At 41.9% G+C, this 21,360-nt stretch overlaps 1 protein-coding gene across 4 annotated transcripts in view; it reads left to right on the forward strand.

Moving 5' to 3' along the window:
* Positions 1 to 16,406, forward strand: part of LOC138064294 (uncharacterized) — a 56,853-nt gene extending 40,447 nt beyond the window's left edge. For all 4 annotated transcript variants that reach the window (XM_068926123.1, XM_068926122.1, XM_068926124.1 and 1 more), the window contains exons 5-7: positions 4,652 to 4,815; positions 5,065 to 5,159; positions 13,820 to 16,406. In XM_068926123.1, the coding sequence (XP_068782224.1) occupies positions 14,985 to 15,968 (984 nt within the window). In that variant the 5' untranslated portion in view covers positions 4,652 to 4,815; positions 5,065 to 5,159; positions 13,820 to 14,984 and the 3' untranslated portion in view covers positions 15,969 to 16,406. The remainder of the gene's footprint in view (positions 1 to 4,651; positions 4,816 to 5,064; positions 5,160 to 13,819) is intronic.
* The last annotated feature ends 4,954 nt before the right edge of the window (positions 16,407 to 21,360 follow it).

Consider the following 21,360-nt stretch of genomic DNA (forward strand, 5'->3'; position numbering starts at 1 on the left):
AGGTTCGTGCCTTTCATCCCCACACCGAGATTCCTATCCCAAGCATATAAAAGTCAGAAAAGCAAGCATGTTTGTTTTTAACAAGCAGTTATGTCCCCATTTTTGATAAACTAAGCATAGTTTTCAATGAAGAACCCATATTGATTTCTAATTCCTTGCTTGTGCCATAAAGCTACTGTTGAATAAGCAACCGACTTCCAGCACAAGGATTTAGTCCATATATCCATACTGAAAACAAAGTAGATTGAGAGTTGCTTCATAATTTGTAGCAGTATAACTAAGCTATAGTTTTGCCCGCCTATGTATTTTTTTTTCCTTTTATGAAGGAAAAAGCAAAAGAATTTGAGTATTTGTTTCAATTCATTTGAAGAAGACTAAAAAGAAGTCCAAGGATGGCCAGAGCTGTAATGCCCATCCCTAGCTAAGGAATTCAGAGCTAAGCTAGTGTAGCTGCTGTGTACCTGATTGCAAGTTCTGCATTGCCTCAGAATCTGGTGTTTTCCTCTTAGTGGAAATGGCATGGATATATTAAAGGAGCATGACAAAGTGAGTGAAGTGGAAAAGCTTAAAAATAAAGACTTTTGATATGTATGCTTCAATTGCCTACTCTTGCCTATAAGGTGGGACCATCTTAGATACTTCTGCAATTCAAGAAAGTCATAAAGTGCTTTTCAGAGTGAAGGGAAATGGAAAGATCTGTTCACTCACCCAGCAATGAAATACAGCTGTTTGTAGGGTGGAGCAAAGCTAATGCCACACAACCTTTTGGGTAGGGTGAGAAGAATGTAATAACAATTTGAAAGCACAGAGGAAATGACAGACTACTCACTGTGAGCACTAAAATGGGGCTAATGCCCCACCTCTTGCACAAAGCTTGAAAGAATCCTTAACTAAAACATTTCATTATTTGTTTTTGTCTTGAAAGCAAAAATTTGAGCAGTATAACATCATACTTATTCAGAGGCTGCAAATAGAGAAGCTAGGAATTCCCTGCCATTTCAGTTCCAGGCTGGTGACAATAAAAATGGAGGCTGTACGGCAGGGAAAACTCTGCTGCCCGAGTTACACTGACAGGCGCACCGTATCATTTTGTGTAGACAGTAAAAATGACCCTTTATGCTATAGCTTATACCACTGCTGCTACTGATAAGCTGTGTATTATAACAGATTCCAAACTTGTAGTATAAATGCAAGTGAGTACTACCTGCTTAATCATCAACACCACTTTTCTCCGATATTTTTATATACATGGATGAGAGATAACATTTAACCTAATTCTCCAGATGAATTATACTTTATCATGAAATATAGCTGTAGGCAAGCTCTATGTGTGTAAACCACTAAATGCTAGTACATACAATATAAGCTTTCAAAATTCTTTGACCCTAGCTCTTTGTGGTGCTGTTTTCTGTAATGATAAGCTATGTCATTGTTAATGTCTGAAATTACCTTTGTGGGTCATGAAGCAAAAGTAGTTTGCAGGACATTTACTGTAAATGTAATAAAAAGATTTTTAAGAATGTTAATATATGCCTGGGATGAAAAAACGCTAAAATTACCAATCAATAGCTTCCTATCAGGTTTACTCACATTAAATATAGAAAAAGGTAACTGTCATGTTTAAGTGTAATTGGGAACATGGTAGTTAATATATGAGCCTATAATAAAAACTCTGATACCAAAAATAAGCAAGTTTTGATGGTGCAATGTCCAGAAAAGGCTACACTTTACTCTGACAGATTACTGTGTATTATTCCCTTTCCACAAGATTACATTTTTCAATTGAAATCATTGGATGGGGTTCTGAATAGTTATGAGATTTATTTATCCCTGACTTTTAAAAATCCTAACTTCTTTGTTGTACTTTCAAAAGTAAAAGAATTTGCTCAGAACTGAAACTAAGTGCAATCAATTTTCAGATGATGACTCTGGTGTGTTAAATTACTGTTTAAATCAGTAACTGAGAATTAATTACTGGGGTGCCTGTCTTTCACAGTTTACCAAATAGTAAAAGGTATTTGACTTGCCAAGGGCAAGTTTAAAAATGTTCAGTCCCAGTTTATTGCTTCACTCACAGGCCTCTGCTCTCACAGGCCTACTTTCTTGATTCTCTATGGAGAAATTTTCTTTATAAGCAGGAATGAAATAAATGTCTTAAGTGTCATCAGTCTGAAGATATACAAGTAGACCAGTTTAAATGTAGATTGATAAATACACCCTGTGTTACAAAAATTTAAGAGATGAAAGGAAATATTTTGGATTTATTGAGGTACACAATAAATTGACCTAGGATTCCACCAAAAAAGTGAAGCAATTTCACCAGCAGGTACTGTAATCTACTTCATTCTGTATTGTATTGGGAGATGAGAGTCCTGGTACCAACTTCCTAGATGAGTGTGGATCCTTCACTCTTTTCAGCTCTTTTTTCCTTACCCACAAAAATAAGTGCTGGGTGCAAAGTTCTATGTAGTAGTAAAATATGACAGGCACCCAGCTTTGGAAGGGAGGAAGAACTTGTAGTTCCTGGCCATGTGCTTAATCATTTCAAAGTAGCTTTGAGGTGGGTAATATAAATACATTAAAAGAATCTGAGCAATGTGCCTTCCAAAGCTGGAAGCAATATAGGCTAATGGAAAGCCATTAGACCAGTAAGAGTCTCAAACGCTTGTGAAAGTCATTTATCTTCCCTCTACCACAGTTTCCCTAACTGAAAAATGGGGATAAAAACGCTTACCACTTTTTGTGGTAATGAAATGGAATGAAAGAACTGTTCAAATATTATGTATTGTGCTCTGGAACAGGAATTAGGTTTTTGACTATTCAAAATAAAGTAGATAAATAATTATCTTAGATTTCTAGGTAGAAAAGTTTAATTTTCAATGTTCTAATACTGAAGTGTTTTATGCCTCCTTATTTATGTGAGTGTATTTTATATGCAGGCAACATTTTGATTAAAATAAAAAAAACAAGATGAGAATTTTAAAAGCAGTTTTACAGCTATTAGAGTATTGACCAAAGGCTTTACAGTGAAGTATGAAACTGCGTGTGCTGATAGTTAAATGAACTGTATAGATTGTTAGCAGCCAACACACATGAGAAAGAAACAAAGTAAATAAATTAGTTCCAAAGTTTTATAGCAATCATGTCAAAGGGGTGGTTCTGTGAGTTATTAGTTTGTGATGGCTTTATTTAATGTTTTATTTATTTAGAAGGAATGGTTTAACAGGACAGAAATATGGTGTTTTCGTGGCCCTTGAATGCACAGCTCCTATGTAATTCTGCAAAAAGTCCTGCCATGCAACCTCTGAGGAATCAGAGGCTTAAATCAGTGCAAAGTGCCAGGAAAAGAGCATCACAAGTGAGGTACATGTAATAAATGGAATAGTAATAAGATGGAGGAGGAAGGAACATGCATGGAAGAGCGGCTTTAGCAAGTGTTCATATATTATGCCCAATTCCTTTTCTGTGTGAAATGGGAGAATGTGGAGAAGGATTTAGAAGTAGTTGCTTTATGAGACAAAGAGCGGAAGTGTGTTTCCGCTGTCCTGTGCCTCTCTTCTCAACTCTCCTGTGCCTGTGCTATAACATTAGAGGACTTTAGGCTTCTCCTATGAAGAATATGCAGCAAGACTGGAAAGGAGGTTTGCTAAGGGCCAGAGTGGGTTTATATAAAAGAAATAATGGACAAATAGCTATTTCAATTCTCCTTAGTTACAGTAGAGAGATGTTTTCTACACAGGCAGAGAGGGTGGTTTAGAGAGCCTTCAGGGTAAATGGCACTCTATATTCACACAATCAGGCCACACACAGGGATCATGCACACATATACACACAAATACTTGCAAAAATAAATCCTTTGCACAGCCTGTCTCTCAGCAAACATCTTAAAAATCTCCACTTCACTCACAGTGCCAGGGGAATCTTTAGAACCTTTATTATTGTTATTCAGGCAGCACTACAGATGTCAAGAAACAGAACACACAAAACAAAGAGATCTTACAAAATGAAAAGCACAAATATTACATTAGAAAAAAACATGACATGCTCATGTTTGCTGCATATGCAAAACTGCTGTGGAGCAGGTGGGCTTCCAGACATATCAAGATAAGGGGGATATATCTCTGCATATTTCAGTTTTTCCATACAGATGTAATAATGCATAATCATTAACTCTTGAATGGATGCCTTAAGCTAGAAATGCCTTTGTATCTTCATGCTATAACTAACAAATGAAATAAAGCTGAATAGCCTACTGCTATACTGATTGCATAAAAGGCAAGAAGTATAACAAACTGCAAGAAGGAAATTCCCACAATGTTTCAAGGTTTTATGTGGGACCCAATTCACTTTTCCTTGCAAACTGAGACTTTCTTCTTGGTGCTTGTGACCCAATGTTTTACCAGAGTTACCTGAAATAAGAGACATAAGAAAGCATTAGTTTGTATAGCTCTTATCTTCTCATACAATCTTGAAACCAGTTAGCTGTGGGCAGAATGAGACATAAGCTTTCTGTGTCTTCTGCATGTATCAGTCCTCTCTATGCATTATCCCTCTGTTCTCATAGATTTGCACCCATGGCCCAATGTTCCATAATCAGCACTTAGAGAAAACTGGTAAGGAATTAATAAAAATGCATCTTTTTCTTTTACAGAAACATCCTTCCTAAGAATACATACCCCAGTTCTGACAAGTATGGGATGTCATGTGTGAAACAGAGCCCTTTCCATTCCAGAATAGCCCAGAGCCTCACTGGAGACCAAGTCACAGAGTGCTTGACACAGACAAGGACATCAGCCCAAGTTTCCCACCTTACAAGTGAGTGCTTTAGCCTAAAATTATTATGGGGCTGTTGCAATTAATATGCACTGCATGTTTGTTACACCAAGACTTTAATGTTGTTTTCACACCTCAATTTAATACCAAAATTTCTGAGGATGAGAGTCTTGCACTATTTTTCTCCTATCTCATTACTTAGTTTAAATCAAATATATACCATTCTTTAAACAACAAAAAAAATGGCTGTGGGAACTTTGCCGAAGTAAGCAATTTAATTTTTGGTTGCAGGGATTTGTTGTTGCTGATGCTGCAGACTGAATCAAAGACTCTGTGGCAAGGTGGTCACTAAGGGAGGGTTCAGTCCCTGTCTCCAAGGATCCCAGGTGAGCTGGCTTCCTCTGTGGGATAGTGACCTTTTCTGCTCCCCAGAGGTTATGGAGCCCTCTGATGGTTGGATGGTGATCACGAGGTTAAAACAAAGCTCAGTAAAGCAGGCAGTTCATTATAATGCTGTACCTATTTGGGAAAATGACAGCATTCTGGGAAAATCTGCAGATCTGAGCATGGCTTATGCCTTCATCCACTAACAAAAGAAAAGGAAGACTGTAATTTAGCTGACTGGTTGTAATAAACCAACCGAAAACCACTTCTGATTAAACTAAAGAAGCGAAAGCTTGAATGATGCAGAACTCCACAAATACTTGTGATGGGCTCACAGCTATCCTGTGAATATCAGATCTACTTTCGATATTTCTCCCCTATGTTCTATGTACAAGTAGAATTAGTCTTACAAATAAGCATTCACCCTATATAATCTGTGCAAATAAGGTTGTGCCATTGTTCAATTTATATGTATTTAGAAAAGGAAATGAAGGACTATTCAAATTGAAAATCCTAAAAAGGGGGTAATTTTTCGAGGTAGAGAGGAGATTATGTTTCTCATAATTATTATTACTTGATTATATTTTGGAGGAATCTGTTTTTATGACATATAGACTCCAAATTTAAAAAGAATCAGTTCTCCTCTACATCTCAAGTTAAGCACACCAATGTTGATATATTCAAAAATTATTAGTCACCACAAAACATCTGGCCCACAACCCAATTGCAAATGTATATACTTATTTTCTTTAATTATACAAGCAGGCAAAGTTTGCTAAATTATTATCCACAGGGAAGTAGTATTAGAGACAAGAATAGATTGCACCAGAAAGTGTCACTGGATCTCTGGAGTAACTCATCAATTTTTTCAATAATGAATTCAGAATTCTGGATGTAGAATTTCTCATGTGCCTGATCAATTATGATGTGGAGCCAGTTAAATGGTTTTACTACAGTGGTTTGCAAACTGTTGTCTGAAAGGCCATGGTAAGCAGTTTGCTGCCAGTCTGCTCAGTCATGCTAAGCAATAGATTTAGTAATATACCAGTTCTTCCTGGATATTTAGATGACCAGTGAGCTTCAAACTTGACAGTGACTGACTGTTCCCAACCAGCTGAGAGAACAGGAAAATATGCAAACAGATCATTTCCTTTAAAGTTCATTATGTCTGTATTCTTTCTGGAAGTAGCTAATGTCCTAAGAATACATAAGACGTACTCTACTATTTGATATCCTTTAACTTGTACTCTCCCACTGAAAGCAGTGGAGTCTCTCCTTGAATGAAAGCCATATAACACTTTAATAAAGATTGGAGTGGGATATGAGTAGGGATTGGATATGCTGCCAATTTAACTGTATGTTCTGTTAAATTAGTCAGTAAGGACTGAATTCACCTTTTTGTTTACAAATAAATGATACATGGCAGGTAATGGCAGAGTCTCCAGCTAGCTCTTCTCTTGCTGAGCTGGATCGCAGGAAGGGATGAAAGAGAAATTCGTTCCTAATAGTCCTCCTCCACAATAATGTCCAGACAGTTTTGGGTAATGAAAAGCTTTCCTCACTGCTCAACCCATCTTTAACAGGCTACGCAATTGTTTCCATGACATAATGACTTTCAGTTACTGCTATCCTGGCCTGGATTCAATCTGATGATCTGTTTCTGTCCCAATTCACAGCTATAAAAGTTCTGTGCTCATTATCAATTATTTTCTGCAATTGCATGCTCAAGGGCATAGACTTGCATCCAGGTTTGCATGTAAAAAATTCTGGGCATCACACTCTTTGTCTCATAAAGTGACTACTTCTAAGTCCTTCTCCACATTCTCCCATCACACACAATTTGATAGATGATTCCAGGGGATGTTTGTTCTGTTTTGGTTTTGGATTTTTTTTTCTTGCTTTATCTATTGTTGCACATGCTGATGAGAAAGAGACTAAGTTGTTTGGGAAGGAAGACTCTGCCTGACTGTTTAACAAAGTAAACCTTTGCTTAGGTTTCTGTAGCTTCATTCAGTTTCCAGCTCCCTTCCACCTGTCTCTATGAGGTTATACTGAAATCTATATGGGGACTCATCAGGCTCAGTACTTGCTACCTGAGCCCTCTTGAAGTAAAATTCCAGCCTTCACCAAAGCCAGAGAGGGTATACTCACCATAAATATTTGATACTAGACACTTAAAGTTATTGCAATATACCAGGAACAGCAGATGGTTAGGGTAGCCTGAGGGTTAAAGCCCTGTTTAGTAACAGAAGAAAATGTCAAATTTGTTGATTCTTTACAAATGACATAATGATGCAATGCATTCTGGAGGTTATGAGATTCATGACCAAATTAGACTAACACTTTGAAAACACAGTCAATCATCAGAGAAAGTGTAAGATATCCTTCTTAACAAGGGTCATGGGGTTGAACCTAGTGGAATTCACAAAGAAGCAACAAGAATGGAGAGGCAATGGATACAAGAGGGCAGAATATCACTCAAAGTGCAGATAAGAGCCACCTTTTTAAAAAATGCTTGCCAAGAATGTTCTCTATTTTTAAAGTTCTGAAATTTTCAAGTTGTTTCCTCAAAATATATTGTGTGGTACAATTGAATATGTCCTGTTAGAAATATATGAAATATTTGCAATGGAAAGTAACACTGTTCAACAATTTTCATGCTTCATTTTTAGCCTATGAGTCTATCTTGCCAAGAACATTGTTTTGTTTTGTGAATGTTTTAAAAAGGGGGGTCGCTAATGGAAAAATATCTTTTCCAGGAAAACAGAAGTTCATCTGAACAGAAAGTATTGCTGAAATTAGAAAGGTTAGACTAGTGCAAGAGCTTTAACTGGGAGAATTAGTAAGAGCCTCCTGTGATCTCTACAGGCACATAGTCCCAAACTAGATCTTTCATTCAGCAGCAAATCAGTGCAAAATACAGATTTTCCACACTGCAAAGCACAGTTACCACCATTGCAAAACAACATAACTTACAAAATTGCTGCAACAGAGAGGACCCAAATCCACCTAGTCTTGCATACTGTCTCCAAAGGTGTCTAGTATCAAATATTTATGGTGAGGATAGGGTGACTATTCCTCCAATATACTGCCCAGCCTCCAGTAGTTAACGGTTTTGTCTAGGCCTTTTGAGACATTTATATCTCAAGTCTTACAAGTTCCACAACTTGCAGGTGTGGAGAAAATCAGGACTTCTTTTGTTAGTGTTAAGTCCGTGTATGATAATTTCACTGGATGTCCCTATATTACCAATTTCATTAGAACCTTCCTTAGTCCTTCCTCTTCACTATAGCAATAATTTCATTATCTCTGTGATTTCTTCTCCCTTCCTTCATCCTGCCTCAATCTTCACTTCCCAAAACTGAAGAATCCTTTTTATTTATCTTTTCCCATATGACAACTGTTTCATACCTCCCTTCATTCTTGTTTTTTTCCATCATTCTTTTTTTCTCCCTTCTCTGTTTTTTTCTTATTCTGCAATGGCCATTTTGAGATAAGAGTACCAAAACTGCACAAAATTGTCAAATATGAATGCATAATAGATTACTATAGCATAACATTTGTTAGGTCTTCTGGATGATGATCTTAGAGCAGAACTTGAGAATTTAATTCATAATTAAATTTTCAAGTAGTCATCACAAATAAATGCAGTGTTCAAACACTGACCAATGCTCCACCAGTGAGCGGCTGTTTGCTAAATATTATACCAGTACGCATGCTTTGCTTAAGGAATTTGAGACAAACTGTCATAGCTGATAACATGGAACAGTAAGGAATACTTTCAGTGCTAAATAGCACTAACCTTGACAGTTTGTCACTGAATGTCTGCAGAACTGGATCACTACAAATTACAACTTTCACAGGATTTCCAGATGAGAATAGTTTTATCATGTATAGAAGGGGGACCTTGGAGGAGCTGAAATGCCAAAACCAATATAGTAAGCAATTTATGTAAAATTCTTCAGCATAATTTTCACCAGTTCTCATTGTCAAGAGTTTACTGTACAAGCCTGTATATCACAAACAAACTTTTGACTAGCACATTTATAATAGATGACTTTCTCTATTTCTTAAAATATAGTCTTACTAATAAGGGAATGTTACAGGGAGGAATTCACAGACCTTCCAGTTTACACCAAAGTCAAAAAGAGGCCAATACATATGAATAGCATTTCAGGGATAAGTTCATTCAAAACCCAAATGAAAATTCTGTGGAACTTTTCTTGAATGGGATGTGCAAAGCTAAAAGGGCTAATTGCATGTATGCACTCATCTTTCTTCTCTCTTGGGAATCAGCAAGTGTTGATCTTTGGGCTTAAATAACAAATAGGAATGGATTTAAGTCAAAGGGAAATAAGACTGATATTCACAATAATGGGTGCTGTATTTACATCACTTATCATTCCAGATAACCAGTGCTAGTTCAGGCTGATCACAGATAGTTTTCACTTAGATCAGCAATGACAGAGGAATTAATACTAACATAAATTCTAAAGAGAATGCCTTTAAGGAATAATGTAGGAATTATAGAACTGTAATTGGATCTGGAGATACCTTCCTCTTCTTCATTTTCAGATTCACCTGAGTCATACATTTAAAATTGATTTTTTCACTCAGTTTTAGTCCATTTAAACTAATAGCATGTGTAAGGTTACCTTTTTTTAAGATTCATTTTATTGACATCACTGAAGGTTGAGATATTAACATTTCCACATTAAGTGAACATCTCTGAAGGCTATGAAATGATTGAACATGGTGGGCATCCTTACGGAATTTCTCTAAGCTAAAGAAAAGCTTTCACACTTAGGCAGCAGACAGAGGTAAAGATGAAACAGTAACTGTAAGGAAAACATACCATTATCTCTGAAAGAATATGTTAAACAAGAAATATCACCTACATGCATTCTCCTTTATCCCCCCTCAACACATATCACAGAAACACAGAATCACAGAATGGTTTAGGTTGGAAGGGACCTCTGGAGATCATCTAGTCCAACCTCCCTGCTCAAGCAGGGTCCTCTAGAGCATATTGCCCAGGATCACATCCAGACAGGTTTTGAATATCTCCAGCGAAGGAGACTCCACTACCTCTCTGGGCAACCTGTTCCAATGCTCTGTCACCCTCACAGTGAAGAAGGTTTCCTCAGGTTCAGATGGAACTTCTTGTGTTTCAGTTTGTGCCCATTGCCTCTTGTCCTGTCACTGGGCACCACGGAGAAGAGACTGGCCCCATCCTCTTGACACTCCCCCTTCAGATACTTATACACGTTGATGAGATTGCCTCTCAGTCTTCTCTTCTCCAGGCTGAACAGGCCCAGCTCTCTCAGCCTTTCTTCATAGGAGAGATGCTCCAGTCCCCTCATCATCTTTGTAGCCCTCCGCTGGACTCTCTCCAGTAGTGCCATGTCTCTCTTGTACTGGGGAGCCCAGAATTGGACACAGGACTCCAGGTGAGGCCTCCCCAGGGCTGAGTAGAGGGGGAGGATCACCTCCCTCGACCTGCTGGCAACACTCTGCCTAATGCACCCCAGCATACCATTGGCCTTCTTGGCCACAAGGGCACACTGCTGGCTCATGTTTAACTTGTGGTCCACCAGGACTCCCAGGTCCTTCTCTGCAGAGATGCTTTCCAGCAGGACCATTCCTTCCTAGGTGCAGGACCCTGCACTTGCCTTTTAAGGGAAGGCTCCAAACACTTGAAGGAAGCAAGGAAGTAGGAGATAGAGATTTTCAAAGGCTTGATGTTAAATGTGTGTGTCTACCTAAGAGGTCCTATCCAGTAGGACTGGAGGTGACACACACACACACACACACACAGACTGATCTTCCCTCTTTTACTGCCTTTTTGCCATGACTTTACCACTTACATGATATCCAATTCCGGAGAGTTTAAAATATAAACCAACAGTGAATATCTACTTCTCTATCTACTGTGATTTCATTTTTCTAATTTTCACTATAGTCATGCAAAAGAACCTGTTAAATCAATGGTATAAATTATAACTGACTTCTTAAACATGAAATATTCTGGAGGCATCTTAACCAACACTGAAGTTTGCCAAAGTATGAAGGTCCCTAATACAAAAAACAGGAGCCTAACATAAGATGAAAAAAAGTATATGAAACCTTTTGCTTGCCTTTTAGCTATTGAGCCTCAGGGATACATTTGGGTTATGTTTTCAAGCTTTCTTTGAAATTGTGGGAAATAACATTTATAAATAAAGCTGAGGATTCTCACCTACTTGCAAGCTATTAGGATCTGGGACTGAAAAAGAGCCCCCTAATATTGTGAAGCTTGCAATGCAGTGCGAATGTTCTTTAAAGCTCAGATTCCATCCCTCAGAGATAGTATTTCTAGCTTTTGGCTGTATGTATAAAAACTGATGTATACACAAAATCAGTATATCAAATGCAAAGATACATACTGAAGTCTCCAAGGATCTAAAAGAATACATTTGAAATGGGTGTCTGACTCAATGTATGTAAAATAAAATGACAGTGTTGTTATTTTACATGACAAACTTCTTAATTGTCTTGTTGCTCAAATGTCAAAAAGGGTTAAATGGAATATCATATGAAAAACTGCTTCAAAATTTCTGTGAGTGTCTGTGTTTTGAGGTACTAAGAACTGATGAAGTACACGTGGAAAACATAAATTGAGATGTATTTGATACGCAACAGATTGTAGGGTTACTAGTGAGGGCATGATGGGTTTAACTTTCTTAAAGAGAGATATCTCTTTGGGGAAAAAACAAAAAAAAAGACTCTCTCCAGTGGAGAATCCAAGCCCTGTTTTTCTTTTTCCAACTATAGGACCTCACTGATGGGAGAGGTAGCAGGGTATTTGGGTGTACAGCCATAGTGTATAACCAAGTTTGTCACTAAAAGATGCGTTGGTGCTGGATGCCATGTGTAGAACATGATGGCATGGAGCTGGTTTCTATGGAGATCCTGGCTTGCATCAAAAGATCAGTATAAAAATGCTGTATGGTATTCAGAAAATCACAGTGATCTATAGCAGGCAGGGAGGGGGCTTGCTCTTTTTTTTTTTCTTTTTGCACCAGTTTTATCATCTGCTTCAGAACTTCAACTTGGGAAATGAAGCCTAGTCATAGTTTACATAACTGTATAAATAATGCCAGCTGTAGAAGCATTTACACAACATTGACAGCAATGGATAAAAATACATAAAAACTCAATTGCTCAAACATTGCCTTTTAAGTACAGTAAATCAATGAGCATAAGTTCTCTGAAACACCAACTGAGTTTAAATAGGAATGTTTATAAAATATGGGGCTTCCAAGCAGATGGTCTAGGGGCTGCTTGGCAACTTGCATGTAAAAGCAAAAATTTTCCAAATGGCCACTGTTCTGGATCCTTTACATTTAAGATGCAAACTAGAGATACCATGATCCAGATCTGTAGAAGTGCTAACCTGTCACAACTTTAGATGAGGTTAGTGGGAGCTGCAAAGGTTTGCCATTTTTGAAAATCAAGATCAAATGTCACACATTGGGTGCCCAGAAATATATAGGTGCTTCATTCCTTTTGATTTTTGCTTTTTTTTTGTAGAATTGTGGTTGATAATTAAGTTTATGTAACTTGATTTTCTGTTCTATTAATATGAAGGGAAATAGAAGTCCTGAAATTTGAAGTCCTTATATGTTGCCAGAGAGCAATGAATGGAGACTATTTGCAATTTTGGGAATTCTTGTATAGTTTCATATCATATGCTTCTATGACAAATTAGACTTATAAAGTGCTTTTCCATTGACTGGTCTTTTTTTTCCTCCACTCCCAGTCACCTGTTATATAAGGATGTTAAGGCATAACAGGTTACTTCAGGAAGTTAAAGGAGGGATCATATGTCCAGCTAGATAGTAGTTTTTGTCCGCTCTGCTGCTTCTTTACAGACCAGCAACTGAACTTGCCAGTACACCCCTGATATTTATACTGCTGTCCACTAAATGATTTTGGAGTCAATCAGCATGTTAAAAATAGGAATTTGCCAACATGTGATCAGGCCTCAAAATACACAGTTTGCTTTTGTAAGTAGCTTGGGATTCTATTATCAGACTCATAAAGGAACGAGTTGTATAGCTACTTGAAAATTCAATTTGGTTGTTGATCAGGGCTGCAATTCCTCCAACTCCCTCACACCAATAAAGAACAAAAAGCAACAACAGAATTGAATTTTCAAGTAGATATACATAAGAATAAATATCTCATGCCCAATTTTGCAACTCATTCCTTTAGCCTTTCCAGTCTTCTATTCCTAACATATATTGTTCTAACAAATGGATAAAATTAAACTAACTTTTTAGAGATCTTTAAACCTTTAAGTATTTTTTTCAAAAAATTGAGAAAATGATCAGTGATTAGCAACACTCCAACATCTACTCTTCAGCTGAGTACCTATTATCACATGCTTTGTGAAACAGACTAAATATTTGCCTTTTAATTTGCCATCTTATTTACATAAAACTGCTTTTCTCACAATAATTACTCTTTACTGATACCAATGATAGTTATAAATGGGATGCAGTGATGGAATGCAGTCTATCTTAGTGCAGGGTGAATTTAGGAATTGTCTATATTTTTATGAAATTGAGCTTATATTATATTAGCACTGTTCTCTTCCCCATTCTCTGTCTTACCTTAGCCACGCGTTCATGGCCATCTGAATACTCATCAGAAATATGAGTGGAATGGATCTTGTTTCCAATGAAGGACATTTTTATTTGGATTAATTTGAAGACTTTTTCTGTTTAACCTGATAATGGATAGAATTATGGAGTTCTTTTTTATGCTTGAGAATGCCAAAGGATAACACACGCAGAGTAAGGGAGCTGCTCCTTCTGTTTTCTGCTGCCAACCTGTATGGGAAAATGCAGAAGAATGTCGAGGAGACAGGCGATGGAAGCTAGCCAGACCATTCCATGGGAAAAGGAGCATCTACGGGGCATGCTGACCCATCGTCATGTGGCTGAGCCCGTGCCAGTGTGGCGCTGCACCTGGGCTTTGAATCAGAAGCAGCGATGAGCTCAATATGCTTGCTGCGCATGTGTGTAGTCCATAAAAACCTCACATAGTGCCCCCCCGAGGCGTTCCTCGCCCTGGACCGATGCTCAGCGGTGCCAGGGACTCTCCCACTCCGTTATTGCCTCGATCGGGAAATCGCTGGGGAACCCCCGCTCAGACGCAGAGGTAATAAACGCTCAGTATCGACCCTAGTGTGCCTTGTGCTTGTGTATCCGTCCCTGCCGGGAGTCCAGGCACTGCCCCTGCCTTACCCTTACAGTTGGCGCAGTCGGCAGGAGACAAATGGCAATGCTGTGGCCAAGGAGAGCAAAGGGGGAGGGCGAGAGCCAAGGAGAGGCTGCTCGCCTGCGGCTGCCAGGATGGCCCCAGACTGAGCGGTGGGGGCCGGTAGCTGCATTGCTTGCCACTCTGGCAGTCCCCGAGGACTGGCCAGAGTTGGCACAAGGGGAAAACGTTACCCCGAAGGCGGTTGAATCCGCTTTACAGGCTATGCCCTTCTGTGCTGCTTCGGAAGCAGCTCAGAAGCTAGCCGGACAATTAGGGTGGGCACTGCTGACGGGCATTCGAGCCTTAGATAATGAGGTATCATCTTTGCAGCAACGAGTAAAAGATCTGGAGGAGGAGATTTGCGTGACGTGAAGGTGGTAGCACAGGAGTTGATTACAACCCAGACTGAAAAGACTCAGGAATTAACCCATAGGGTAGAGCAATTGGTTTTACGAGCGGCTAACAAACACCGTGTGCACTATGGTAAAGCCCCAGCTACTGTTGCCCAGGTGAGAGCAATGATAACTAGACCCTCCTGGGACCCTGAGGAGTGGGATGGCAATATTTGGAGCACTTCATCTGACTCGGAGATTGACTTTGGATTAGAAGGAGAACCGGCTACTCCCCAGGACCCACCTCTTGTGCAATTGAAGGGGGAGAGGCAAGTAGATGGGAATACAGTGGAGCAATCTCGGACATATACCCCCAAGGAATTGTGTGAGTTTTTAACTACTTTCCAGCAGCAGCCTGGGGAGTCTTTGTTAGCCTGGTTAGTGAGGGCATGGGATGCAGGTGCCGGATCACTTACTCTCTTAAGAGAGGAGCTGAATTCAATGAGCCCTTTATCAACCAATGCTCAAGTACAGTATTATCTTACCCAATTAACTTCTGTGCGGGATGGGGCAGGAAATGTTATTGAAGCTCCAACATTAGATCAATGGTTATGTGCCGCTGTGGTGGGTGCTAACCCGTCCACAGGTGAACTAGCCACTACAGTGGGAGTGTGGCGTACTTTTGAGGAAGGGATTAACGCGTTGCGGCAGCTCGGGGTAGCAACTGGGTTAGCAGATGCAGACAGACCGGATGGTGTGGAAATAACGTGGCAGATGAAAACCCAATTATTAAGAGGGGCTCCAAGTGCCTTAAAGCCATTACTACTTGGCACAGTAATGCCTGCAACTGGGTCAGTAGGGGCTTTGGTAAACAATATAAGGGATTTGGCACTTGTTGGTGGACCGGATACTAAGCAAGCGAGAGCAGCTTGGAATTCCAAGGTGAAAAAATTGGCAGGGACTACTAAATTGAGTGGAAAGGTAACGAGGAGACAGATGTGGACTGATCTGCTGCAGGCAGGGGGATTATGTGATGAGATAAACGGTCTTTCTACTGCTGACTTGTTTAAGCGGTGGCAGCGGCTACCTGCCAATCAGCAATATCGGACACAGCCTACCGTCCCACCCGCTCCAGCCACAGCGTGGAAACTGCCAGCCAAAAGACAATGAGGGGGAGGCGGGTCCCCCACAATACGAGCGCCAGTTGCGGCTTACCATCCGGGGAGGAGGGGACTGACGCCCTTATGTACCCCTGTGAATCTGCTGGCGCTCTGGAGGAGAAATTGCTGTGCTTGCTTTAGTAGATACTGGGGCAGAAGTTACTGTATTACATAGTGCAGTAGCTCTGGGGAAGGCCGCTACCCACATGTGCGGGTTGGGAGGATCGGCCACCCCAGCGGTACGGGCTGTAGTTACGTTAGCAATTGGCAAAACCCCCCCATTTTCTACCTCTGTTTTATTAGCAGCGATTCACGAGTACATCTTGGGGATCGACATGTTACTGGGCAGAGATATTCAGACCCTGCAAGGATTGTTCTCCTTTGGAAAAAGTCCTGTGTTACCACAGTTGTGATCCATCACTTTGATTAGAGGGTATCCAAAATGGGACCCAGTGGATTTACCGGTTCCCCCCACTGTGGTGCAAGTGAAGCAATATAGGATTCCTGGTGGGGAAAAGGAGATTCAGGAAACTATAGATGCTTTATTGCATACTCAAATAATACGCCCTGCCCTGTCGGCTTTCGATAGTCCTATCTGGCCTGTTCGGAAGCCTGATGGTTCATGGCGTATGACTGTGGATTATAGGGAGCTCAATAAAATTGCCCCACCATTAGTGGCCGTAGTACCTGACATGGTAACTCTGGTTTTTTTTCAGGAATGGAAAGCTGTCATTGATCTGGCAAATGCATTCTTCTCCATTGCTATATCCCCACAATCGCAAGATCAATTTGCATTTACATGGAATAATAAGCAATATACGTTTCAAGTCCTTCCTCAGGGCTATAAAGATAGCCCCACCATTTGCCACCAGATGGTCTCAGCTGATCTCCCCCCACCCCCTTACAGAGTGTACCGTCCATCATTATATTGATGATATTTTGATAATGGGACCTTCTCAAGAACGGGTGCATGAACAGCTATCGTTGCTAGTACAGACCCTACAGGAGCGGGGGTAGGCTGTGGACCCTAAGAAGGTACAGGGGCCGGACATTAGTGTGCAATTCCTAGGGATAGTCTGGAGGGGACAGACGAAAGCAATCCCAGAGAGAGTGCACAATGCTATTCAACAGTACCCTGTTCCCACTGCTGTAAAACAACTTCAAGCTTTTTTGGGCGTTTTTGGGTTTTGGCGGACCTTTATACCCCACTTAGCATATTTAATGCGGCCACTACAGCGTTTGACCAAAAAAAGTAGCCAGTGGCAATGGACTAAAGAACAGCAGCAAGCCTTTGACCTGGGCAAGGAGGCGGTGGTCCAACACTCCGAACTATTATATAGTAGTATATATATATACTACTATATAAGTAGCTCTGCAGAGAAGGACCTGGGAGTGCTGGTGGACAAGTTAAGCATGAGCCAGCAGTGTGCCCTTGTGGCCAAGAAGGCCAATGGTATCCTGGGGTGCATGAGGCAGAGTGTTGCCAGCAGGTCGAGGGAGGTGATCCTGCCCCTCTACTCAGCCCTGCTGAGGCCTCACCTGGAGCCCTGTGTCCAGTGCTGGGCTCCCCAGTACAAGAGAGACATGGCACTCCTGGAGAGAGTCCAGCGGAGGGCTACAAAGATGATTAGAGGGCTGGAGCACCTCTCCTATGAAGAAAGACTGCAAGAGCTGGGCCTGTTCAGCCTGGAGAAGAGAAGACTGAGAGGGGATCTCATCAATGTGTACAAGTATCTGAAGGGGGAGTGTCAAGAGGATGAGGCCAGCCTCTTCTCCGTGGTGCCCAGTGACAGGACAAGAGGCAACGGGCAGAAACTGAACCACAGGACGTTCCACCTAAACCTGAGAAAAAACTTCTTTACTGTGAGGGTGACAGAGCATTGGAACAGGTTGCCCAGAGAGGTAGTGGAGTCTCTCTCCCTGGAGATATTCAAAACCCGTCTGGATGTGATCCTGGGCAATATGCTCTAGAGGTCCCTGCTTGAGCAGGGAGGTTGGACTAGATGATCTCCAGAGGTCCCTTCCAACCTAAACGATTCTGTGATTCTGTGATTCTGTGATTCACTCCGTATGAGGGACGACCTTTCGAGCTGCAGGTGACGGTTATGGGGGATACAGTGTCTTGGGGGTTGTGGCAGCAATGTGCTCATGCAAGGCGGGAACCTATAGGTTTCTGGTCCCATTCCCTGCAAGGGGCCACAGCAAATTATACACCTCTAGAAAAACAGCTTTTGGCTGTGGGGTGGGCTTTGCAGGATACCGAAGGAGTTACAGGACGTGACCCGGTGACTTTACACACCCCTCATCCCCATTCAGGCATGGGTGACTGATGATACAGTCAGGGTCCATGTGGCGGGGGGCCCAAGCTGCAACTCAGTGGAAATGGAAACACTATTTACAAGCCCGGTTTAAGGAGGGAAGAAAGGACATGAGTACCCTACATGCAACCTTGTTAGGGGAAATATATTTTGAGCACATGCCTCTGTTGTCTGAGCCAGAGGGGCTGCCCCTCCCTGCTCCCCCAATAGAGCCATCGCCTGTCCAAGAGGCGCCTCCTTTCGAGACGTTATCTCCTGAGCAACGAGGGTGGGCCTGGTTTTCTGATGGCAGTGCAGTGTATTCCTGGGCAGGAGAGCGAGTGTGGCGGTCTGTAGCATGTCATCCTGCCACGGATACTATCTGTTTTGCCTCAGGAACAGGATACTCAAGTCAGTGGGCCGAATTAAAGGCCGCAGCTATAGCTCTTGATGAGGGAGATGCACGCTACCTCTATACGGATAGCTGGGTAGTGTACAAGGGTCTGCGAACCTGGTTACCAACATGGGCTGCCACACAGTGGAAGATACATGATGAGGAACTCTGGGGTGGGAAAGGATTTGGGACATTGTGCAAACTAAAGCTGTGTCTGTGCGACATGTTGACGCTCATCAGAAACAAGAGACCCTTGAAACTCAGCATAATACAGCAGTCAACCAGATGGCAACTCCCTCAGAGTTAAAGCAAGCTTGGCAAGCGCATGAACAATCAGGGCATCGTGGCCCCATCACAGCTCAGGCTTGGGATCTATCACGAGGCCATCCCATGTTAGCATTACATTGGTGTAAGACAGCACATGCTAACTAACTAACTGTCTCATTTGTATGAAGATAACAAAAGTGCCTCTCACCAGCACATATGGTCACATCAAGCGAGGCGAGCAACCCTTTGCAACCTGGCAAATAGATTATGTAGACCCATTGCGCGCCCCCCCCCCAGGGGCGAAAGTATATATTAATTGCTGCAGACACTTACACAGGCCTTATGTATGCATATCCTACCTCTCATGCGAATCAATTCTCTACTGTACGGGGCTTAGAGCAGCTCATGTATACTTATGGTATACCAAAAGAACTACAGAGTGACCAAGGCACCCACTCTGCAGGCCATATAGTACAAGAACGGGCAAAGGACTTGGGGATCACCTGGGTCTTGCATATACCGTACCACCCTCAAGCTAGTGGATTAATAGAGAGAATGAATGGCCTGCTAAAAGAACAAATTTGAGAACTTACCACCACGCAGACGTTAAGGGGGTGGGTGAGCATGCTCCCACAAGCGCTGTTTATGCTTAACAACAGGCGTGTTGGAATGCTTGCTCCCTATGAGCGAGTACAAGCCAAACCAACCCTAGCGATTCCCACTTGGATATCTGTAATGGAAGGGGGGATTGCCCCCCGCATACTCGCCTCTGGGGAGGTAGAATTCTATACACCCAAGCAACTGATGATTACTGAACAAAGAGTTGTAAGCTTACATTTAAGACTTGACTGCCCTTCACAGTGTGTATGGCTGTTTACATCTTTAATACCTGTTCAAATAGCCCCACTCTTATTGACCTCTTCTCAAGATTTATCTTTCCAGGTATCCGTATCCACACCAGTGAATGTCTCGCAGGGAGCACCAATGCTGCGAGGAATTCTGATCCACAGCTCCAGAGTGCCTCAAGTTCAGCACACATCCTCAGTACACTCTTTAGCCAGTGTGTGGATACTAACTCCTCAGAAGGAAAAATGGTCTGGCACTGTTTTAGCAGATGGCCCAGGAGCCACTGCTCTAGTTCTTCCTGATGGCGAGACCATGCCTTTCTATCTTCCCATCAACAGGTTATCACGTCGGCATCTGTAAGTTGGCTGTTGGAATGTTGCCTCTTGCTGACTATGACAGATGCCATATGCCATTGATCTACAGGACCATCCAGCTTCCCATGTAAATACATGGATCTGGCTCACACAAAGATCAGCTAACCTCTCTGCTTTCTGCATTGCAGGAGGACAATCAGTGAATGATGTCTTAACTACGTGTTACATAGGTGTACCACCTCTGCTCATGGCGTTGCAGAGTTACATTTTGCTATTTCTGTTATTCCCATGAATTTATGCAATTTGGGTATTGTTTCCCAAAAGTTGACAACTTGGACTTACTTGAGGTGGAAGTATGGTTAATGGAATTGGGGCACTATGAATATGCTAACCCTGTGATTGAAATACGCTAACTCTGTGTTTAACTTAGAGTAACCTTAGCCGCTTGAGCAACAGCAAGTAGATAACACGCCTGAATCTGCCGCCTGGATCTGGATTTGAAGGTCACAGAGTAAGCAGAATGAAACAACAGATAGCTCATGAACTGAGTGACCAGACCAATCGGGCTGATGGAAGATGCGCGTGGACAAGGGGACCTAACCAATCTAAGCACTGGAAGTGGCGCGTGATAGCTCGGGGGGAAATAAAAGATCACTAGGGGGAAAGCTTCGGGGCTGCTGTGCAGACGCTATAATAAAGAGCATTAATTCATATTGAATGACTCTGACCTTCCTTCTACTCCGGGGAGGCGTCGCTGAATTTCCGACTGCAAGTGGTGACCCCGACGTGATACTTTGATGAACGATGTGATTCCTTTGACGACGGGTCTGCAGCGGAGGGAAGGCGACTGCGGGGGAGTAGAGGACCTCGGTGGGGAAAATAAGGCGTGCGCACGTCAATGACTCACTGGAAGAGGTGAGTGCTGCTGGAACGGGCAGGGCTGCCTACGGGCAGGGGCCGAGGGAGATGGGCTCAAAGGAGAAGCCGGACGCCATAGCACGTTTGCTTTGGCGGGTCCTCTCTAAGAGAGGGAAAACTTCAAAGAGCGCAGAAAAGGACATTTCCGCCCTAGTGGATTTTGGCTGGCGCGCGGGCGCGTTGCAGTGTACGGGCGAGTTGTTTAAGGACTCCACCTGGGACGCGGTAAAAGAAGAGATATGGACTGCCGTTGGCAATGGAGAGGAGGGGGCGAAGGACCTTATAGGCCCTTGGCACTTCATCAAAGAAACAGTAACAGCTATGTGGGCAGAAAAAACTGCAGCTGGAGCTTTGGCTCTAGCCACT

This window comes from Struthio camelus, chromosome W, assembly GCF_040807025.1.
Source record: "Struthio camelus isolate bStrCam1 chromosome W, bStrCam1.hap1, whole genome shotgun sequence".
NCBI classification, from domain to species: Eukaryota; Metazoa; Chordata; class Aves; order Struthioniformes; family Struthionidae; genus Struthio; species Struthio camelus.